The 19,310-nt window shown below is 45.5% G+C and overlaps 1 protein-coding gene across 1 annotated transcript in view; it reads left to right on the top strand.

The window, feature by feature from the left end:
* Positions 1 to 482: 482 nt before the first annotated feature.
* The window catches only part of kcnh7 (potassium channel, voltage gated eag related subfamily H, member 7), a 121,574-nt gene continuing 102,746 nt past the window's right edge, over positions 483 to 19,310 (top strand). The window contains exon 1 of the mRNA XM_055638149.1: positions 483 to 3,263. Within this exon, the coding sequence (XP_055494124.1) occupies positions 3,173 to 3,263 (91 nt within the window). The 5' untranslated portion in view covers positions 483 to 3,172. The remainder of the gene's footprint in view (positions 3,264 to 19,310) is intronic.

Genomic DNA, 19,310 nt, shown 5'->3' with positions numbered 1-19,310 from the left:
ATTCTGACCCAAAGCTTTATTTGAACAGCCGTGATTAACTGTACTCTGTCACAATTGCACAGATTATGTTTTTTCAATTCATTTAAGGGGTTGTGGGTTTTACTAGAAAGGACACCATTTATTATTCATTTCTGCTGGCCCTTGAAAAGGTGACGGTGAGGACAGCACCATGGGGACAATTTACAGAGGGCCAATTAACCTGCAAACCTGCACGTCTTTGGGATGTGGGAGGAAACCCACATGGTCACAGGAAGGTACACAAAAATGCTGGAGAAACTCAGCGGGTGCAGCAGCATCTATGGAGCGAAGGAAATAGGCGACGTTTCGGGCCGAAACCCTTCTTCAGACTGATGGGGGGTGGGGGAGAGAAGGAAGGAAAAAGGGGAGGAGGAGGAGCCCGAGGGCCGGGAGGGGGGTTGGGAGGAGTAGGCTCGAGGGTTAAGGAAGGGGAGGAGACAGCAAGGGCTAGAAAAACTGGGAGAATTCAACGTTCATGCCATCCGGACGCAAGCAACCCAGGTGGAATATGAGGTGCTGTTCCTCCAATTTCCGGTGTTGCTCACTCTGGCAATGGAGGAGACCCAGGACAGAGAGGTCGGATTGGGAATGGGAGGGGGAGTTGAAGTGTTGAGCCACCGGGAGTTCAGGTAGGTTATTGCGGACTGAGCGGAGGTGTTCGGCGAAACGATCGCCTAACCTCCGCTTAGTCTCCCCGATGTAAATCAGCTGACATCTAGAGCAGCGGATGCAGCAGATGAGATTGGAGGAGATACAGGTGAACCTTTGTCGCACCTGGAACGACTGCTTGGGTCCTTGAATGGAGTCGAGGGGGGAGGTGAAGGGACAGGTGTTGCATTTCTTGCGGTTGCAACGGAAAGTGCCCGGGGAGGGGGTGGTACGGGAGGGAAGGGAAGAATTGACAAGGGAGTTGCGGAGGGAGCGGTCTTTGCGGAAGGCAGACATAGGGGGAGATGGGAAGATGTGGCGAGTGGTGGGGTCACATTGGAGGTGGCGGAAATGGCGGATGATTATTTGTTGAAGATTGTGCAAACTCCACACTGACCTGTGCATGGAATATCAGATCTACCAACAAAAACTTTGTCAGTGCCACAGTTTTGCAGCGAGTAGAGAGCCACAGATCCAGGTTCGGTCCTGACCTCAGGTGCTGTCCGTGTGTAGTTTGCACGTTCTCCCTGTGACCGCGTGGGTTTCCACTGGGTGCTCCGTTTCCACCCACATCCCAGAGACGTGCGGGTTTGTAGATTAATTGTCCCTCTGTAAGTTCTCTAGTTTGTAGGGAATGGATGCGAAAGTGGGATAGCATAGAACTAGTGTGAACGGGGGATTGTTGGTCGACCTGGACTCGGTGGGCCGAAGGAACTGTTTCCATGTTGTATCTTTCAATCACTTCTGTTATCTGATGACTAACTTTTGGAAAATCTTATCAACGGTATGTGATGTACATCTTTTGTTTCCTCTATAATCCCAAAACGCTGGTGTGCATTACGGTGCGCATTATTCAAGAAAATACTCTTGACCCTGCAGGAGAACTTACATTCAAAGCTGATAAACACTTAGTTACATTCTGACAGCGTAGGTCAAATGAAGATGTCCTTCAGGAAAAACGTTTGATATTGACAATGAGCTGGAAGATTGTTCGAGGTATTTCACATCAGGCCGGCTCACAATCATTGTGATTCTCAGCATACTTTTAAAAGGTGGACCCATCTCAATGGGAACTCTCTGTAAAAGGGAAAGATATCCTATGAATAATTGAATTGAATTGAATTATAGGGCATGGAACTGTACAGTGCAGCAACAGGCCCTTTGGCCCACAATGTCTCTTTCATGCCGCTATCGTATCACCACCACCCCTGGCAGCGCGTTCCAGGCACTCAACACCCTCTGTGTAAAAAAAGTTTGCCTGCACATCTCCTTTAAACTTTACCCATCTCACCTTAAAGCTATTGAATTGAATTGAATTGAAAAGTACAGCATGGAAACAGGCCCTTCTGCCCACCGATTCAATGTCGACCCTCGATCACCTATTCACAATGGTTGCATGTTATTGCACTTACCCTGGGGCAACTAACAGAGGGCCAATTGACCTACAAACTTGCACGTCTTTGGGATGTGGAAGAATGTGTGCTATCCAGTCAACGGAAAGACTATGCATGATTACAATCGAGCCGTCCACAGAGTACAGACACAGGATAAAGGGAATAACGTTTAGTGCAAGATAAAGTCCATAAAGTAATGTTTAAAGTAAAGTTGCTATCATGAATAATTCTTAAATATTTTTTTAAAAACCTGTTCAGTCATTACATGAAGCCAAACAATAAGCAAATAAGTTTAGCACCGATTCCTTTTCTCCAGAGATGTTGCCTAACCCATTGAGTTACTGCAGATTTTGGTGTCTGGTTTAGTTTAGTTTTAGATTAGAGATACAGCATTGAAACAGGCCCTTCGGCCCACCGAGTGCGCACCGACCAAAGATCCCCACACATTAACACTGTCCTACACACACTAGGGACAATTTACACATAACAAGCCAATTAACCTACTCACCTGTATGTCTGGAGTGTGGGAGGAAACTGTCAATCTCGGAGAAAACCCACGTGGGCACGGGGAGGGTGTACAAACTCCGTACAGACAGCACCCGTAGTCGGGATCGAACCCGGGGTTTCTGGCGCTGCAAGTGCTGTAGAGGCCACTTTCACAACCTAATTCACGGCCTTTTTTACTCATGGACATTTTTCATCAGGCTAGAAAAAACTCCCCGACCTACTTGATGCCACGAGTACCTACGACTAGTATCACGGCCTGCTACGACCTACCTATGACCTCCTACGACCTCGTGACGACCATGCTGCGAGTATGAGTCAAGAGCAAACTCGGTAGAGTCGTGAATTAGGATGTGAAACTGGGACAGGCCCTTTAGTCAGCAACTCTACAGCTGCGCCACCGTGCGCCCAACATCTATTTCCTGTTTAACCCAGCATCTGCCGTTCCTTCCTACACATTTAACATCGTTACTCATTTTCAGAAATGGATTTTGTTCAATATTTCTTCTGGAGGGTTTGACCTCTGACCTTTCTTTTCCGGTTTAGGATCAACATTCTTGTGCAACACCCATATCATTCCAGTCAAGAATGAAGAAGGAGTGGTTATAATGTTCATTATAAACTTTGACTTTGTCGATGAAGAGAAATCCTTGCTGACTCCCGACGATATAAATCACATGTCACCTGGCAAAGAAACACGTGAGTGTCCTTTTAACCTTGCCTTCACTGAGTTTGTCTGTCAGACAATATTTTAGGTTGCAAATTTCCAGGGTTTCTCATTTGTCTCTTCTTTCGTGTGGCGTGCACAGCCTAAAGTTGTTGGACAACTTGTTCTATTTGATCTTCCGTTTGTGCATGTCGAGTTGATTGCATTAGTTGAAACAGGGCGGACCACGTGAAGGTTGCAATCTTCTACCCCCTCATTTGTCTCAGTATTATAGAACATAGAACAGGCCATTCGGCCTATACTGTGTGCCGAACACCATGCCAAGTCAAACTAATCTCTTCTGCCTCATGGAACATGATTCATAACCATATTTCAGTGGGAAGGGATGACTGAACCAAGGAGTTGCGGAGGAAACCATCTCCGCGGAGAAAGGGGTGGGGATGGGAAGATATGACTGGTGGTGGGATCACGTTGGAAGCAATGGAAAAGTCGGAGGATGATGTGTTGGATGCGGGCTCGGGTGGGGTGAAAGGTGAGGCAAAGGGAAACTTTATCCTTGTTCCATCTGGGGGTAGGGGGAGTGAGAGTAGAATTACAGGACACATATGAAACATGGGTGAGGCATTATTCTACGACGGCAGGGGAAAACCACTTTTACTAAAGAAAGAGGACATCTCGGATATATCCTAGAATGGAAAGCCTCATCTTGGGAGCAGATGCAGCAGAGATGCAGGAATTGGGAGTGGGGGATAGTGTCTTTGCAAGAGGCAGGGTGGATGGAAGTGTAGTCCAGATAACAGTGGTAGTCAGTAGGTTTACAGTAGATGCCAGTCGATAGTCTGTTCTCTGTAATGGAGGCAGAGAGATCAAGAAAGGGGGGAAAAGTGTCCTAGATAGTCCAGTGAATTTGAGGGCAGGGTGGAAGTTAGTGGTGAAGTTAATATAGTCCATGAGCTTTGCACATGTGCAGGAGGCAGCCCTGATTCAAGTCAAGTCAAGACAAGTCATATTTATGTATATAACACATTTATAAAACAACTCTTGTTGGCCAAAGTGCTTTACATTGGTATAAGAATAGATACAGTCATTGATGTAGCGTAGAAAGAGTTGGGAAAATAGGACCAGTGCATGCCTGGAACAAAGACTGTTCAATGTAACCGACCAAAAGACAGGTATAGTTGAGGCCCCGAAACATTACCTGTCCATGTTCTCCAAAGATGCTGCCTGATCCGCTGAATTATTCCAACACATTGTGTCCCGTTGTGTAAACAGCATCTACAGTTCCATGTTTCTACAGTATGACTTGGCATCATGTTCAGCACAGTCATTGTGGGCCGAAGGGCCTGTTCCTGCACTGTACCATCCCATGGTTATATCATGAAAACCTGAAATCTGAAGGAAGTATTCCCTCAGAATGAGCAAATTGTAACAAGAATGGTTCACTTTATTGCGATTTTATTCGTATATTGTTCGTTAATATTTAGAGGAAAATAATTAAGACTGTTTCCAGATGTATTCTCACTGAGAAGCAGACAATGAAGAATTTGACAGTCCTCAGCATTTCAAATAATCAAGAAAACATCAGCTGCAGAGAAAGCTGGTAAAACCTCCGAGCCAAATATTGCGAGCATGAGCCCCTCTGGCCATGCACTGAATCCTTTGATGCATTTGCTTCAAAACTCTCAGGATTGCTAAATGTGATTCAGTCTTTTCCTGCAGATGCATCGCTGTAGGCAGGAGTGCATGCATAGGTCGGTTCAGCTTCTTCCAGGGGTATTCTGCTGTGAGGATCTCACATCATCTTCTCCTGACACAAAAATTGACTTTGTTGGTACTCCAGCATCTGCATTCCTTGTGTCTCCATTTTACTGTAAAATCTCCACCAAGACTTTAGAGATACAGCGCGGATACAGTCCCTTCAGTCCACCGAGTCCGCTCTGACCAGGAATCACCGGTATGTCATTGTAACATTACATTTACATCTAAAAAATCCAATTCCCACAATGAGGTAGGTTAGAAGATTGGGACCACACCCTAATTTATAAGAGGACCATTCAGTTGACTATAGACTTTAGAGATATAGCACGGAAACAGGCTATTCGGCCCACTGAGTCCATGCCGACCAGTGATCACCCAGTACACTTACACTATCCTACACACTAGAGGAAATTTTACAACTTACCAAAGCCAATTAACCTACAAACCTGTACATCTTTGGAGTGTGGGAGGAAACCGGAGCACACGGAAAAAATCACGGGGAGAACGTGCAAACTCCGTACAGACAGCACCCGTGGTCAACATCGAACCTGGGTCTCTGGCGCTGTAAGACCGCACCTCTACCGTTGTGCCACTGTGCTGTCCAAAACGGCCTCGTTCTCCTCCTCTCTCCAATGGGAGTTCTGTGACACCTTCTCTCACCAACACCACTCTGTGATTCCTGTAATCTCCTCCTCTTTGAAGGTCCTGGCCCCAAACGTTATTCAGCCTTTTGCACCAGAGATGCTGCCTGAACCACTGAGTTACTCCAGCACTTTGTGTCTATCTTCGGTGTAAACCAACATCTGCAGTTCTATGCTTCTTGGTTAAGCATCTCATAGAAAAAGCATGGAGGGGCAAGGTTGTGGTGAATATAGAACAGAGAACAGTACTGTACAAGAACAGGTTCTTCGGCTGACAATGCCTGTGCTATACATAATGTCAAGACCAACTCTTATCAGCCTGCACCATGATCCATAGTCTTTCATTCCCTGCATGAGCCTATCTTTTAAATGCCACTGCCATAGTTGCCTCCACCACAGCAGTGCATTCTTGGCGCCCACCACTCTCTGGAATATACCTGCCCCGCACATCTCCTTTAAACTTTGCCCCTCTCACCTTAAAGCTATACCGTAAAGCCATAGAATCATATATCATGGAAACAGACACTTCAGCCCAATAACCCATGCTGACCGACATGCCACATCTACACGAGTCCCATTTGCTTGCATTTGACCCACATCCTTCCAAACCGTATACCTGTCCAAATGTTTTTCAAACTTTATGATGGCCTCAACTACCTCCTCCAGCAGCTCGTTCCATACAGCCACCACCCTGCAGTCGCCCCTCAGGTTTCTACTAAATCTTTCCCCTACTCTGGGTAAAAGACTCTGTGCATTTACCCTATCAATACCTCTTATGGTTTTTTCACCTCTATTTGAAGAGAAAAGTATGAAATCTTGATGCAAAATGTAGTGAGCCGGAGGAACACAGCGAATCAGGCAGCATCTGTGGAGGGAATGGACAGGGTTGACAATGTTTTGGGTTGGGACCCTTCTCTGTATGTCCATTCCCTCCACAGATGCTGCCTGACCCGCATTTGGGCCATATCCCTCTGAACCTATCCTATCCATGTACCTGGCCAAATGATTCATAAACATTATGATAGTGCCTGCCTTACCTACCACCTCTGCAGCTTGTTCCATGTACTTACCACCCTTTCTGTAATAAAAAGTTACCTCTCAGGTTCCTATTAATCTCCCCCCCCCCCCCCCCCCCCCCCCCCCCCACCTCACCTTAAACCTATGTCCTCTTGTTCTCAACTCCCCTTTTCTTTTCTAAAGATTCTGTGCATTTACCCAATCTATTCTTCTCATGATCTTGTACACCTCTATAAGATCATCCCACACTCTCCTGCATTGCAAGGAATAAAGTCCTAGTCTGCCCAACCTCTCCCTATAGCTCAGACTCTCGAGTCCTGGCAACAAACTCGTAAATCTTCTCTGTACCCTTTCCAGCTTGACAACATCTTTTCCTGTAACAGGCCGGCCAAAACTGAACTCAATACTCCAGACGTGACCGCACCAATGTCTCTATAACTGTAACATGACCTTCCAACTCCTCAATAATCTGACTGATGAAGGCCTATGTGCAGAAAGCCTTCTTGGCCACATCTCTCAGAAATCGCAAAAAAGCCAGCAAATATATTCACTGCTCTGGACATTATTATCAGCTGGAGGAGTTTAATGGCCTGCAGATTCTTAAGGACTGGAATTTAGCATCATATATCAGACATCATTGCCCAATTGAGCAAAGTTAACAGGTACATAATAGCTATTTACGTGAAGGGAATTGATTTATTTCCACAGTTGGAGGATCTCCTGGTCTAACTGATCATGGGATGTGGTCAGACCTAACTATTCATACAAAGACAATTATTAATCGACTTACACCCATTATTTATGACGGCTTTCATCTCAATGGTGGCTATAAAAAGCTTCATCACTACTTTGGCAGGCTCTTAGTGAAAGTATTGTAGGTGTTTCATTGTTGCACTTGTTTGCAAAAGTTTCTCCTGCCTTCTATTCTACTATTGCTCGGAGTGTAAACAGACTGGGTCGGGTTAAATAATTTAGCAGCGTGCTTGTTTGTTTGCTTTTTAAAAGATGACACAGTGGCTCTAACAAAGGGGTTCGAGAGGACAGGCTCAGTGGCATTTCTTTCTGCCTGAGGCGGTGGGTTATCCACACGTGACCCCAGCACATATATAGTGATGCCCCAAATTGGGAACAAAATGGGGGATCTACTAATGATGAGTTAACCGTAACAAAGATCACTGCAGTAGGTTCAGCAGAGGCCCCTTGATGCCTTTATAACCTCCCTATTGATACCACCATTATTGTCCATGGATATTCATAACTTAGGAGCAGAAGCAGGCCATGTGGCCCATCAAGTCTACTCCACCATTTAATCTTGGCTGATCTATCTCTCTCTCTCTCTCTCAGCCCCATTCTCCTGCCTCTGCCCCATAACCCCTGACCCGTACTGATCAAGAATCTGACAATCTCCACCTTAAAAATACCCAATTTATTGCATTCTTGAAATTTATGGCGTAGACACAGTGGGCTAAAGGGCATGTTTCCATGCTGTAACTTTCAATCATAGTCATGGAATCACAAAGAGTGGAAACAGGCCCTTCGGCCCAACTTGCCCACACCGGCCAACATGTCCCGGCTACATTAGTCCCACCTGCCTGCGTTTGGTCCATATCCCTCCAAACCTGTCCTATCCATCTACCAGTCTAAATGTTTCTTCAATGTTGCGATAGTACCTGCCTCACCTACTGCCTCCAGCAGCTCGTTCCATACACCCACCACCCTTACTGTAAAAAAAGTCACCCCTCAGATTATATCTTTCCCCCCTCACCTTAAAACTATGTCTGCAGGTTCTCGGTTCTCCTACTGTGCAAAAGACTCTTTACCCAATCTATTCCTCTCATTATTTTGTACACCTCTATACGAACATCACTTTTCCTCCTGTGCTCCAAGGAATAGTGTCCTAGCCAGCCTGCTCAACCTCTCCCTATAGCTCAGACCCTCGATTCAATCAATTCAATCAAACTTTCTTGATTCCTCACATAAAACTCACGCCACCCGAATATTTGCAGCTATCAGGTGTCAGTGCATAGGCAGTAAAATTTCAAGCTTTGTACCATTCAGTCTCTTAAATAAAATTGCGACCTTGACATTTGTCCTAAATGAAATGGATAGTCTGCCATTGCATTATTCCCTTGCTCTGTCTTTTGCACAGAGCTCCGCAGATTCGCATTTTGTATTACTATCAGCCCAAAACATAGTGAATCCTTAATCTAACGTAACAAATCCCAGAGTACGCACCCTTTGAATACAGGAAGATCACGGGTTAGCCAAACGCTCTGATGATAAACTATATAACACTGCTGCAGAAAAGAAATTATTCATAGATGCTTTGCTGAAAGGTCAGTATAATATAGAGTTGTTCAGACGGGGGTCAAAAGTTATGGTAAAATGTTAAATACTTGTTCTACACTATATTTAAATCGGGATATAAATTCAACAACTGAAACTTCTGACATAAAAATGATTTGTAATATGAAACAATTTCACCAGATTCTGACCTGACAAAATTACCAATTCTAAGCCTTGTCTTTCATCAAGAATATAAAAAACATACAGGTTTGTAATTCCTGCTGGAAATCCCTGACCCTTTAACATAATCTACACATGAGGCGAGGTCTGTGTGGAATATTTGATGACTGTACAGAAAAGCGAAGGAATCAAATAAAACGTATGGGAATGGGCGATACATATATTCATGATGCACATAGACTTTGAACAGATTCATGTCAATGTTGGTTTTGGTTGCAACGTTGTTAAAATGTATGCCTGGCATATGAATAATACATGTGTTTTTATTTCATTCCTGGCATGACCTCTGGTGGCATGTACACTATACCTGTAGGCATCTAACACAAAATTAAGGAGCATAATCCAATACCATGTTCAGTCCTGACGCTACATGGTATAATTAATCATGAAGTCTACTGTGTAAAGCTGATTCAGTTCAAGAAAGAGTCAAGAGGCAAGAGAGTTTTATTTCCATAGGTACCGAAACGGAACAATGAAATTCTTACTTGCAGCAGTGTGTACAAGGTCAACTTGAAATTATTTTATTAATTACACGCCATCTATCAGTGTCTGTCAAATATGTTACATTCAAGTTCTGTCTGTGGACAGGAAGAGAACCAAATGAAATCGATTTGCTTTCATAATAAGTTCATAAATTCTGGGAGTAGAATTAGGCCATTTGGCCCATTCAATCATCGCTGCTGCCACAATGAATTCCACAGATTCACCCCCCTATAACTAAAGAAATTCCTCCTCATCTCCTTTTCTAAAGGTACATCCTTTTCTTCTGAGGCTGTGGCCTCCAGTCCTAGACTCTCCCACTAGGAATCATCCTCTCCAAATTTATTCTATCCAGGCTTTCACTATTTGGTAAGTTTCAATGAGGTCCTCCCTCATCCTTCTAGTTTCAGAGATCCCCCCTCACCCTTCTAAACTCCATCAATGTATGTCACTTATCCAGTCAGTGTTACTGTCATCTTTTCAAAATGCCCACAAAGCAAATTCAACTTACCCACAAAAAGAGACACAAGTGCTGGGGTAACTCAGTGGGTCAAGTACCATCTCTGGAGCACATGGGTAGGTGAGGTTTTGGATAAGGAAAGGTCCCGACTTGAAATGTCACGAAACCATGTCATCCACATTTGCTGCCTGACCCACTGAGTTACTCCAGCACTTTGTGTTCTATGCAAGTTCTATCATCTGCAGTTCCTTGTGTCTCCAATCTTGCCCATGCTGCCAACATCTCAAAAATGTATGAAAGATTGTCACAAGGTGCTGGGGTAACTTAGCAGGTCATGACGCATCTCTGGATAAAAAGGATGAGTGACATTTCGGGTCGGAACCCTTCTTCAGACTGAAAGTAGAGGTGGGGGGAGAACTGGAGGCAGGAAAAGGCCTGGAAAAGGCCTAGAAGGGAATGTGAGGGTTTCATAAAATTAGAGAAATCAATGTTCATACTGCTGGGTTGTAGGGTGCCCAAGCAAAATATGAGGTACAGCTCCTCCAATTTGCATGTGGCCTCACCCAGACAGTGGAGGAGGCCCAGGACAGCAAGATCAGCAAGGGAATGGGAGGTGGAGTTAAAGTGTTTGGAGATCAAGGTGGACTGAGCGAAGGTGTTCAGAGTAGGTGAAAGATTGTGTGGAGAATCAGGAACTATTAGTAGCTATTGGTAGGCCATTTAGGACTGAGATCAAGAAACACTTTTTCACCCAGAGAGTTGTGAACAGTGGCGGCCCTATATTTTTGGGGCCCTGAAGCTTGAACTGTTATGGGGACCCTTCGCAACCAGCAACGAGGTCTGGGTAACCGCTGTTATCTTCAATGGGGTTGTTCCACGACAGATCACCACAAATTTTAATTTCTGTCATAAATGTTAATAGTGTTTTAAATTATTTATAATTATTTTATATTCAATATATTTAGAATGAAACATCCTTAATTTGAATGTTTTTTTGTTTACGGCTAGCCACCATGATACTTTAATAACCTTTTAAATTTTATTTTAGCTACAATTTTGTTTTGAATTACACTATATTATTGATTTTTTTTAAACCTCTTCTCATACAGTAGACCCAATTTTTTTAAGCAATGTGGACTAAGAATAATATTAACCTCCAGAAAAAAAGTAAGAAATATTGGCCGGGGGTCCAGGGGGCTGGCTCTGCCCCCGGCGGGGTCCATGGGGTTCAGGGGTTCAGGGAGCAACGCCCTGGTGGGAGTTCAGGGGACAACACCACTGAAGCGCCTGCATTTTCAACAAAATTGGAAGTGATTCATAGAAACATAGAAACATAGAAAATAGCTGCAGGAGTAGGCCATTCGGCCCTTCGAGCCTGCACTGCCATTCAATATGATCATGGCTGATCATCCAACTCAGTATCCTGTACCTGCCTTCTCTCCATACCCCCTGATCCCTTTAGCCACAAGGGACCACATCAAACTCCCTCTTAAATATAACCAATGAACTGGCCTCAACTACATTCTGTGGCAGAGAGTTCCAGAGATTCACCACTCTCTGTGTGAAAAATGTTTTCCTCATCTCGGTCCTAAAAGATTTCCCCCTTATCCTTAAACTGTGACCCCTTGTCCTGGACTTCCCCAACATCGGGAACAATCTTCCTGCATCTAGCCTGTCCAACCCCTTAAGAATTTTGTAAGTTTCTATAAGATCCCCTCTCAATCTCCTAAATTCTAGCGAGTACAAGCCGAGTCTATCCAGTCTTTCTTCATATGAAAGTCCTGACATCCCAGGAATCAGTCTGGTGAACCTTCCCTGCACTCCCTCTATGGCAATAATGTCCTTCCTCAGATTTGGAGACCAAAACTGAACGCAATACTCCAGATGTGGTCTCACCAAGACCCTGTACAACTGCAGTAGAACCTCCCTGCTCCTATACTCAAATCCTTTTGCTATGAATGCTAACATACCATTCGCTTTCTTCACTGCCTGCTGCACCTGCATGCCTATTTTCAATGACTGGTGTACCATGACACCCAGGTCTCGTTGCATCTCCCCTTTTCCTAATCGGCCACCATTTAGATAATAGTCCACTTTCCTGTTTTTACCACCAAAGTGGATAACCTCACATTTATCCACATTATACTGCATCTGCCATGCATTTGCCCACTCACCCAGCCTATCCAAGTCACCTTGCAGCCTCCTAGCATCCTTCTCACAGCTAACACTGCCCCCCAGCTTAGTGTTAGCCGCAAACTTGGAGATGTTGTATTCAATTGCCATCCAAATTGTCAATCCCTCGTCCAAATCATTAATATATATTGTAAATAGCTGGGGTCCCAGTACTGAGGTATCCCACTAGTCACTGCCTGCCATTGTGAAAATGACCGTTTACTCCTACTCTTTGCTTCCTGTTTGCCAGCCAGTTCTCTATCCACATCAATACTGAACCCCCAATACCGGGATACCCAAGCTGGTAGTTTACATAACAGGAGCTTCAAAATTTTCTAACACATAAGCAGTAAAATAACCCCCAAAAGATATATATTTCATGAAATAGACATAGACAATTGGTGCCAGAGTATGCCATTCGGACCTTCAAGCGACCGGAAGCAAAGAGTAGGAGTGAACGGTTCCTTTTCAGAACGGCAGGTAGTGGCGAGTGGAGTGCCGCAAGGCTCAGTGTTGGGGCCGCAACTGTTTACCATATATATTAATGATTTGGAAGAGGGAATTAGGAGCAGCACTAGCAAGTTTGCAGATGACACAAAGCTGGGTGGCAGTGTGAACTGTGAAGAGGTTGTTAGGAGGTTGCAGGGTAACCTGGACAGGTTGAGTGAGTGGGCAGATGCGTGGCAGATGCAGTATAATATAGATAAATGTGAGGTTATCCACTTTGGCGGCAAAAACAAGGGGGCAGATTATTATCTCAATGGGGTTAGGTTAGATAAGGGAGAGGTGCAGTGAGACCTGGGTGTCCTTGTACACCGATCACTGAAAGTTGGCGTTCAGGTACAGCAGGCAGTGAAGAAAGCTAATGGAATGTTGGCCTTCATAACAAGAGGATTTTAGTATAGGAATAAAGAGGTTCTTCTGCAGTTGTATAGGGCTCTGGTGAGACCACATCTGTAGTATTGTGTACAGTTTTGGTCTCCTAATTTTAGGAAGGACATCCTTGTGATTGAGGCAGTGCTGCGTAGGTTCGTGAGATTGATCCCTGGGATGGCGGGACTGTCATATGAGAAAAGATTGAAAAGACTAGGCTTGTATTCACTGGAGTTTAGAAGGATGAGATGGGATCTTATAGAAACATATAAAATTATAAAAGGACTGGACAAGCTAGATGCAGGAAAAATGTTCCCAATATTGGGTGAGTCCAGAACCATGGGCCAGTTTTAGAATAAAGGGGAGGCCATTTAAGACTGAGATGAGAAAAAACATTTTCACCCAGAGAGTTGTGAATTTATGGAATTCCCTGCCACAGAGGGCAGTGGAGGCCAAGTCACTGGATGGCCAAGTCCCCTATCAATAACCCGTGCCCGTCTTCTCCCCATATCCCTTGAATCCACTAGCCCCTAGAGCTCTATCTAACTCTCTCTTAAATCCATCCAGTGACTTGAGGATGTAACAAGTAAAATGGATAAGGGAGAGCCAGTGGATGTAGTGTAACTGGACTTCTGAAAGCCTTTGATCAGGAGACAGAAGATTAGTGGGCTAAATTAGAGCACATGGTATTGGGGGTAGGGTGGTTGACATGGATAGAGAATTTGGTTTTCAGACAGGAAACAAAGAGAATGGATTAACGGGTCCCATTCAGAATGGCAAGCAGTGACTAATGGGGTGCATCAAGGCTCGGTGCTGGGACTGCAGCTATTTACAATGTACATTAATGATTTAAATGAAGGAATTAAAAGTAACATTAGCAAATTTGCAGATGACACAAAGCTGGGTGGCATTGTGAACTGTGAAGAGGATGCTATGTGGATGCAGGGTGACTTGGACAGGTTGGGTGAATGGGCAGATGCATGGCAGATGCAGTTTAATGTGGATAAATATGAGGTTATACACTTTGGTGGCAAAAACAGGAAGGCAGAAAATGATCTGAATGGTGTCAGGTTAGGAAAAGGGGAAGTACAAGAAGACCTGGGTGTCCTTGTCACGACTCCCGAATGCAGGTACTTCAGAGCCGCGTAACATAAGTCAAAAAACCAGGTTCAAGTTCAAAAATCTTTTAATTTCAATGGAACGCAAAACCCAAACCTGATTTAAACAACCCAGTCAGGGATATGGATGGACTAACAAACAATTAAACAGTGCTCCAGCCAGCCACGTAATGGACCGTCGAACCAGAGACTCTAAAACCTGCCTAAAGAGATATAACCCTGAAACAAAATACACGAAAACACTAAGGTCAGCCCTTATCCGTCCCAATTCAATATTTGTTAACAAGGAATGGTGAAAGTACACAAAGTTCTATGCCATGTGGCCAGGCCTTCTGCAGCTCACACCAGCAGACTGCTCACAAGTCAGGGTCGACGAAGAAGAGAGAGAATCCTGGGAAACTCTGGTATTTAAGCTTCAGATGAGTCACCCGTCACCTCACGCAGCTTGGCCAATCGGGTACAGGAGCCTTTAACCCCTTGATTCCAGACTCACAGCCACGAGGCCTGTACTCGGGAGAGAAACAGAGAAAGGTAAATACATAGCATTCACCAGGTGGGGGGGAGCGCCTAACAGTCCTTGTACATCAATTACTGAAAGTAAGCATGCAGGTTCAACAGGCAGTGAGGAAAGGTAGTGGCATGTTGGCATTCATAATGAGAGTTGAGTATAGGAGCAGGTTGAACAGGGCCCTGGTGAGACCACACCTGGAGTATTGTGTGCAGTTGCGGTCTCCTAATTTGAGGAAGGACATTCCTGCTATTGAGGGAGTGCAACATAGGTTCACAAGATTAATTCCTGGGATGGGGAGACTGTCATATGATGAAAGAATGGAGCGACTGGGCTTGTATTCACTGGAATTTTGAAGGATGACAGGATATCTTATAGAAACATATACAATACTAGACTAAGTGAGACCCGTTGGGTCCCAGCATCACACGGGAGGGCTGGTCACCAACGCAATATTCCACCTCTCCATCAATTCCAATATTGCTCGCCAGTGGGGGGGGGGGGGGGGGGGGGGGGGGGGGTCTGTTGCGCTAGTATGGGTGTTGCGGGCTGAACGTATTGGTTTCCAGAGGGCTAGTATAGACATTGTGGGCCGAATGGTTTCTTGGGCTGGCAGCCAACTGTTGCAATGATTTTAAAAGCCAAGGCGAGGAAAACAATTCGGCTGCAGCCACCTGACAACCAACATTCATTTTGTGAACACAAACTTTTTTAAAAAAGGTGAGGCAAACAATTGGGCTGCAGCCACACCTGACAACCAAAATTCATTTTGTGAACACAAACTTTATTTAAAAGTTGAGCCAAACAATTGGGCTGCAGCCACACCTGACAACCAAAATTTATTTTGTGAACACAAACTATTTTTAAAAGGCGAGGCAAACAATTGAGCTGCAGCCACTTTACAGCCGCATCGAGTGGACTCACCATGGAGTAGACGTGCGTTCAGTGTTATTCGCAGCTCAAAGAGCCGTGACCCTCTCGCATCCTGGGTCTGGCAGAGACTGACTGAGGCATGATGCTTCCGGGTTTTATAGTCCCTCCCCCTGCCGCCAGCGGGGGCAGCAGAGAGAATGGGGAATTTTATTTAAACATTAATATCTCTCTGATTTTTCTTCGATGGGAAAAATCCTCTGGTCCAGGAAGGCGGAGGGGGTCTCTGAGTGAGGTGTCCAATAATGACGGCCATAGGTGGCGGCGTTCTGTCGGAAATCGCACCACAGTGGGCCAAAAGCGGTCAAGATCAGACTTTTAGTAATATAGATTAAGGGATTGGACATGCTAGATGTAGGAAACATGTTTCTGATGTTGTGGGAGTCCAGACCAGGGCCACAGTTTAAGAACAAAGGGCCTGTCCCACGTAAACAATTTTTTAGACGACTGCGAGTGACTGTCATAGTCGTAGTAGGTCGCCGAAAAACCGGCAACTGGATCCCCCCTACGACAATGTCTATGACAAACTACAACAACCTACCACCTAGTCAACGTCAAGCTACGGCAAGCTACTGACAACCAGCGACCCATTAGGACGTCCGCTTATGACCACACCAGCGAAAACCTACGACATCCAAATTCCACCTAGTCCACCCGCGACAAGCTACGACAAGCAATGACCCTGTCGACGACAACGGAAGACAACTGAAGGCAATTCAGTCGCTGGTACCTGTCGCTTGTTGACATAGGTGGATGTAGGTAGTCGCCATTGGAATTCACCGAAGTCAGCACCAGCGACAACCTTCATCACCTGGCAACAACCTACGACAGTACCTACGTCAGGAAAAGTCAAGCTACGCTCATTGGCGTCAAACCCACTGCCGCTGACTGTCGCCGAAAAATTTCGAACATGTTATTTGGACGACTGTAGAGACTACTCACGTCCTAGTCGCCTGTAGTCACCTAAAAAATAGCCTAAGTGGAACAGGCCCTTAAGGGGTAGGCTATTTAGAACTGAGTTGAGGAAAAACCTTTTCACCCAGAGGGTTGTGAATTTGTGGAATTCTCTGCCTCAGAAGGCAGTGGAGGCCGATGCATTCAAAAGAGTTAGATAGAGTTCTTAGGCCTAGTGGAATCAAGGGATATGGGGAGAAGGCAGGAACGGGGTACTGATTGTGGATGATCAGCCGTGATCACATTGAATGGCGGTGCTGGCTCGAAGGGCCAAATGGCCTACTCCTGCACCTATTATCTATGTATCTATGTATCTATCCATGTTCTCCAGAGACGCTGTGTTCTGAAGAAGGGACCCGACCTGAAGGTGAATGGAGTATTTAGTCAGGGGACTCAAGGCTGGGATTTGCAGCAGACAGGAAAATCTGGGCAGGCTGGTGAAGTTAGAAAGTGCACGGCAGATGAAATTAAATATAGAGATGTGTGACTAATGCATTATTGATGAAAATGTGAAGAAATATGTTATGTATAAAATGGTACAGCTTTTAAAGGGGTGCAGGGACAGTGAGATTTGTGAAGCAGCTTACAACCAAGCCCCCATTCGCTGTGATGGTATTTCAGTCTCAGTCACAGAGGCCGACGTCAGGAAATCCTTCAGAGGGGTGAACCCTCGAAAAGCACCTGGACCTGATGGTATACCCGGTCATGTTCTAAAAACCTGTGCGGACCAACTGGCTGGAGTTTTTACGGACATTTTCAGCCTATCACTTCTGAGGTCTGAGGTTCCCACCTGCTTTAAAAGGGCATCAGTTATACCAAGAAGAGTAAGGTGACGTGCCTCAATTACTATCGACCAGTGGCACTAATGCCTGTGGTGATGAAATGCTTTGAGAGGTTGATCATGGCGCAAATCAACTCCTATCTCGACAAAAACCTGGACCCACTGCAGTTCGCTTACCGCCACAACAGATCAATGGTAGATGCAATATCGCTGGCCCTCCACTCCGCTCTGGACCACTTAGACAACAAAAACTCATATGTCAGGCTGTTATTCATAGATTACAGCTCGGCATTTAATACAATCATCCCCTCCAAGCTGGTTACCAAACTCGCAGAACTGGGTCTGTGCATCACTGTAATTGGATCTTCGACTTCCTCATTCACAGACCACAGACTGTTCGTATTGGTGGAAATGTGTCAGACTAGATAACAATCAGCACGGGAGCACCTCAAGGCTGGGTGATCAGCCCCCTGCTGTACTCAGTCTATACTCATGACTGCGTAGCCGGTCATAGTGCAAACTCCATTATCATGTTCGCTGACCATGACTGTTCAGATTCAATTTTAATTGTCATTGTCAGTGTACAGTACAGAGACAACGAAATGCATTTAGCATCTCCCTGGAAGAGCGACATAGCAAACGATTTGAATAAATAATAATAAGTGTCCGGGGGGGGGGGGGGGGGGGGGTGATTGGCAGTCACTGAGGTACGTTGTTGAGTAGAGTGACAGCTGCCGGAAAGAAGCTGCTCCTCGACCTGCTGGTTTGGCAACGGAGAGACCTGTAGCGCCTCCCGGATGGTAGGAGGGTAAACAGTCCATGGTTGGGGTGAGAGCAGTCCTTGGCGATGCTGAGCGCCCTCTGCAGACAGCGCTTGCTTTGGACAGACTCAATGGAGGGGAGCGAGGAACCGGTGATGCGTTGGGCAATTTTCACCACCCTCTGCAATGCCTTCCGGTCGGAGACAGAGCAGTTGCCATACCATACTGTGATGCAGTTGGTAAGGATGCTCTCGATGGTGCAGCGGTAGAAGTTCACCAGGATCTGAGGAGACAGATGGACCTTCTTCAGTCTCCTCAGGAAGAAGAGACGCTGATGAGCCTTCTGTTGTGGGACGTATCACTGATGGGAATGAGTCAGAGTATAGAAGAGAGATCGAGCGACTGTCCATATGGTGCCAGCGCAATAACCTGGCCCTCAACACCAGCAAAACCAAGGAACTAATTGTGGACTTTGGAAGGAGTAGGATGGGGACCCACAGTCCCATTTATATCAACCATTGGTTGAAAGGGTCAAGAGCTTCAAATTCCTGGGTGTGCACATCTCTGAAGATCTTTCCTGGTCCAAGAACACTGATGCAATTATTAAGAAAGCACATCAGCGCCTCTACTTCCTGAGAAGATTACGGAGAGTCGGTTTGCCAAGGAGGACTCTCTCTAACTTCTACAGGTGCACAGTAGAGAGCATGCTGACCAGTGGCATCGTGGCTTGGTTCGGCAACTTGAGCGCCCTGAAGAGGAAAAGACTACAAAAAGTAGTAAACACTGCCCAGTCCATCATCGGCTCTGACCTCCCTTCCATCGAGGGGATCGATCGCAGTCGCTGCCTCAAAAAGGCTGGCAGTATCATCAAGGACCCACACCATTCTGGCCACACACTCATCTCCCTGCTACCTTCAGGTAGAAGGTACAGGAGCCTGAAGACTGCAACGACCAGGTTCAGGAATAGCTACTTCCCCACAGCCATCAGGCTATTAAATTTGGCTCGGACAAAACTCTGAACATTAATAGCCCATTAACTGTTATTTGCACTTTATCAGTTTATTTATTCATGTGTGTATATATTTATATAATGGTATATG

The sequence above is a fragment of the Leucoraja erinacea genome, chromosome 7 (assembly GCF_028641065.1).
Source record: "Leucoraja erinacea ecotype New England chromosome 7, Leri_hhj_1, whole genome shotgun sequence".
Classification (NCBI taxonomy): Eukaryota; Metazoa; Chordata; class Chondrichthyes; order Rajiformes; family Rajidae; genus Leucoraja; species Leucoraja erinaceus.
The sequence above is the reverse complement of the archived record's forward strand: the minus strand, read 5'-3'. Positions and strand labels throughout refer to the sequence as shown.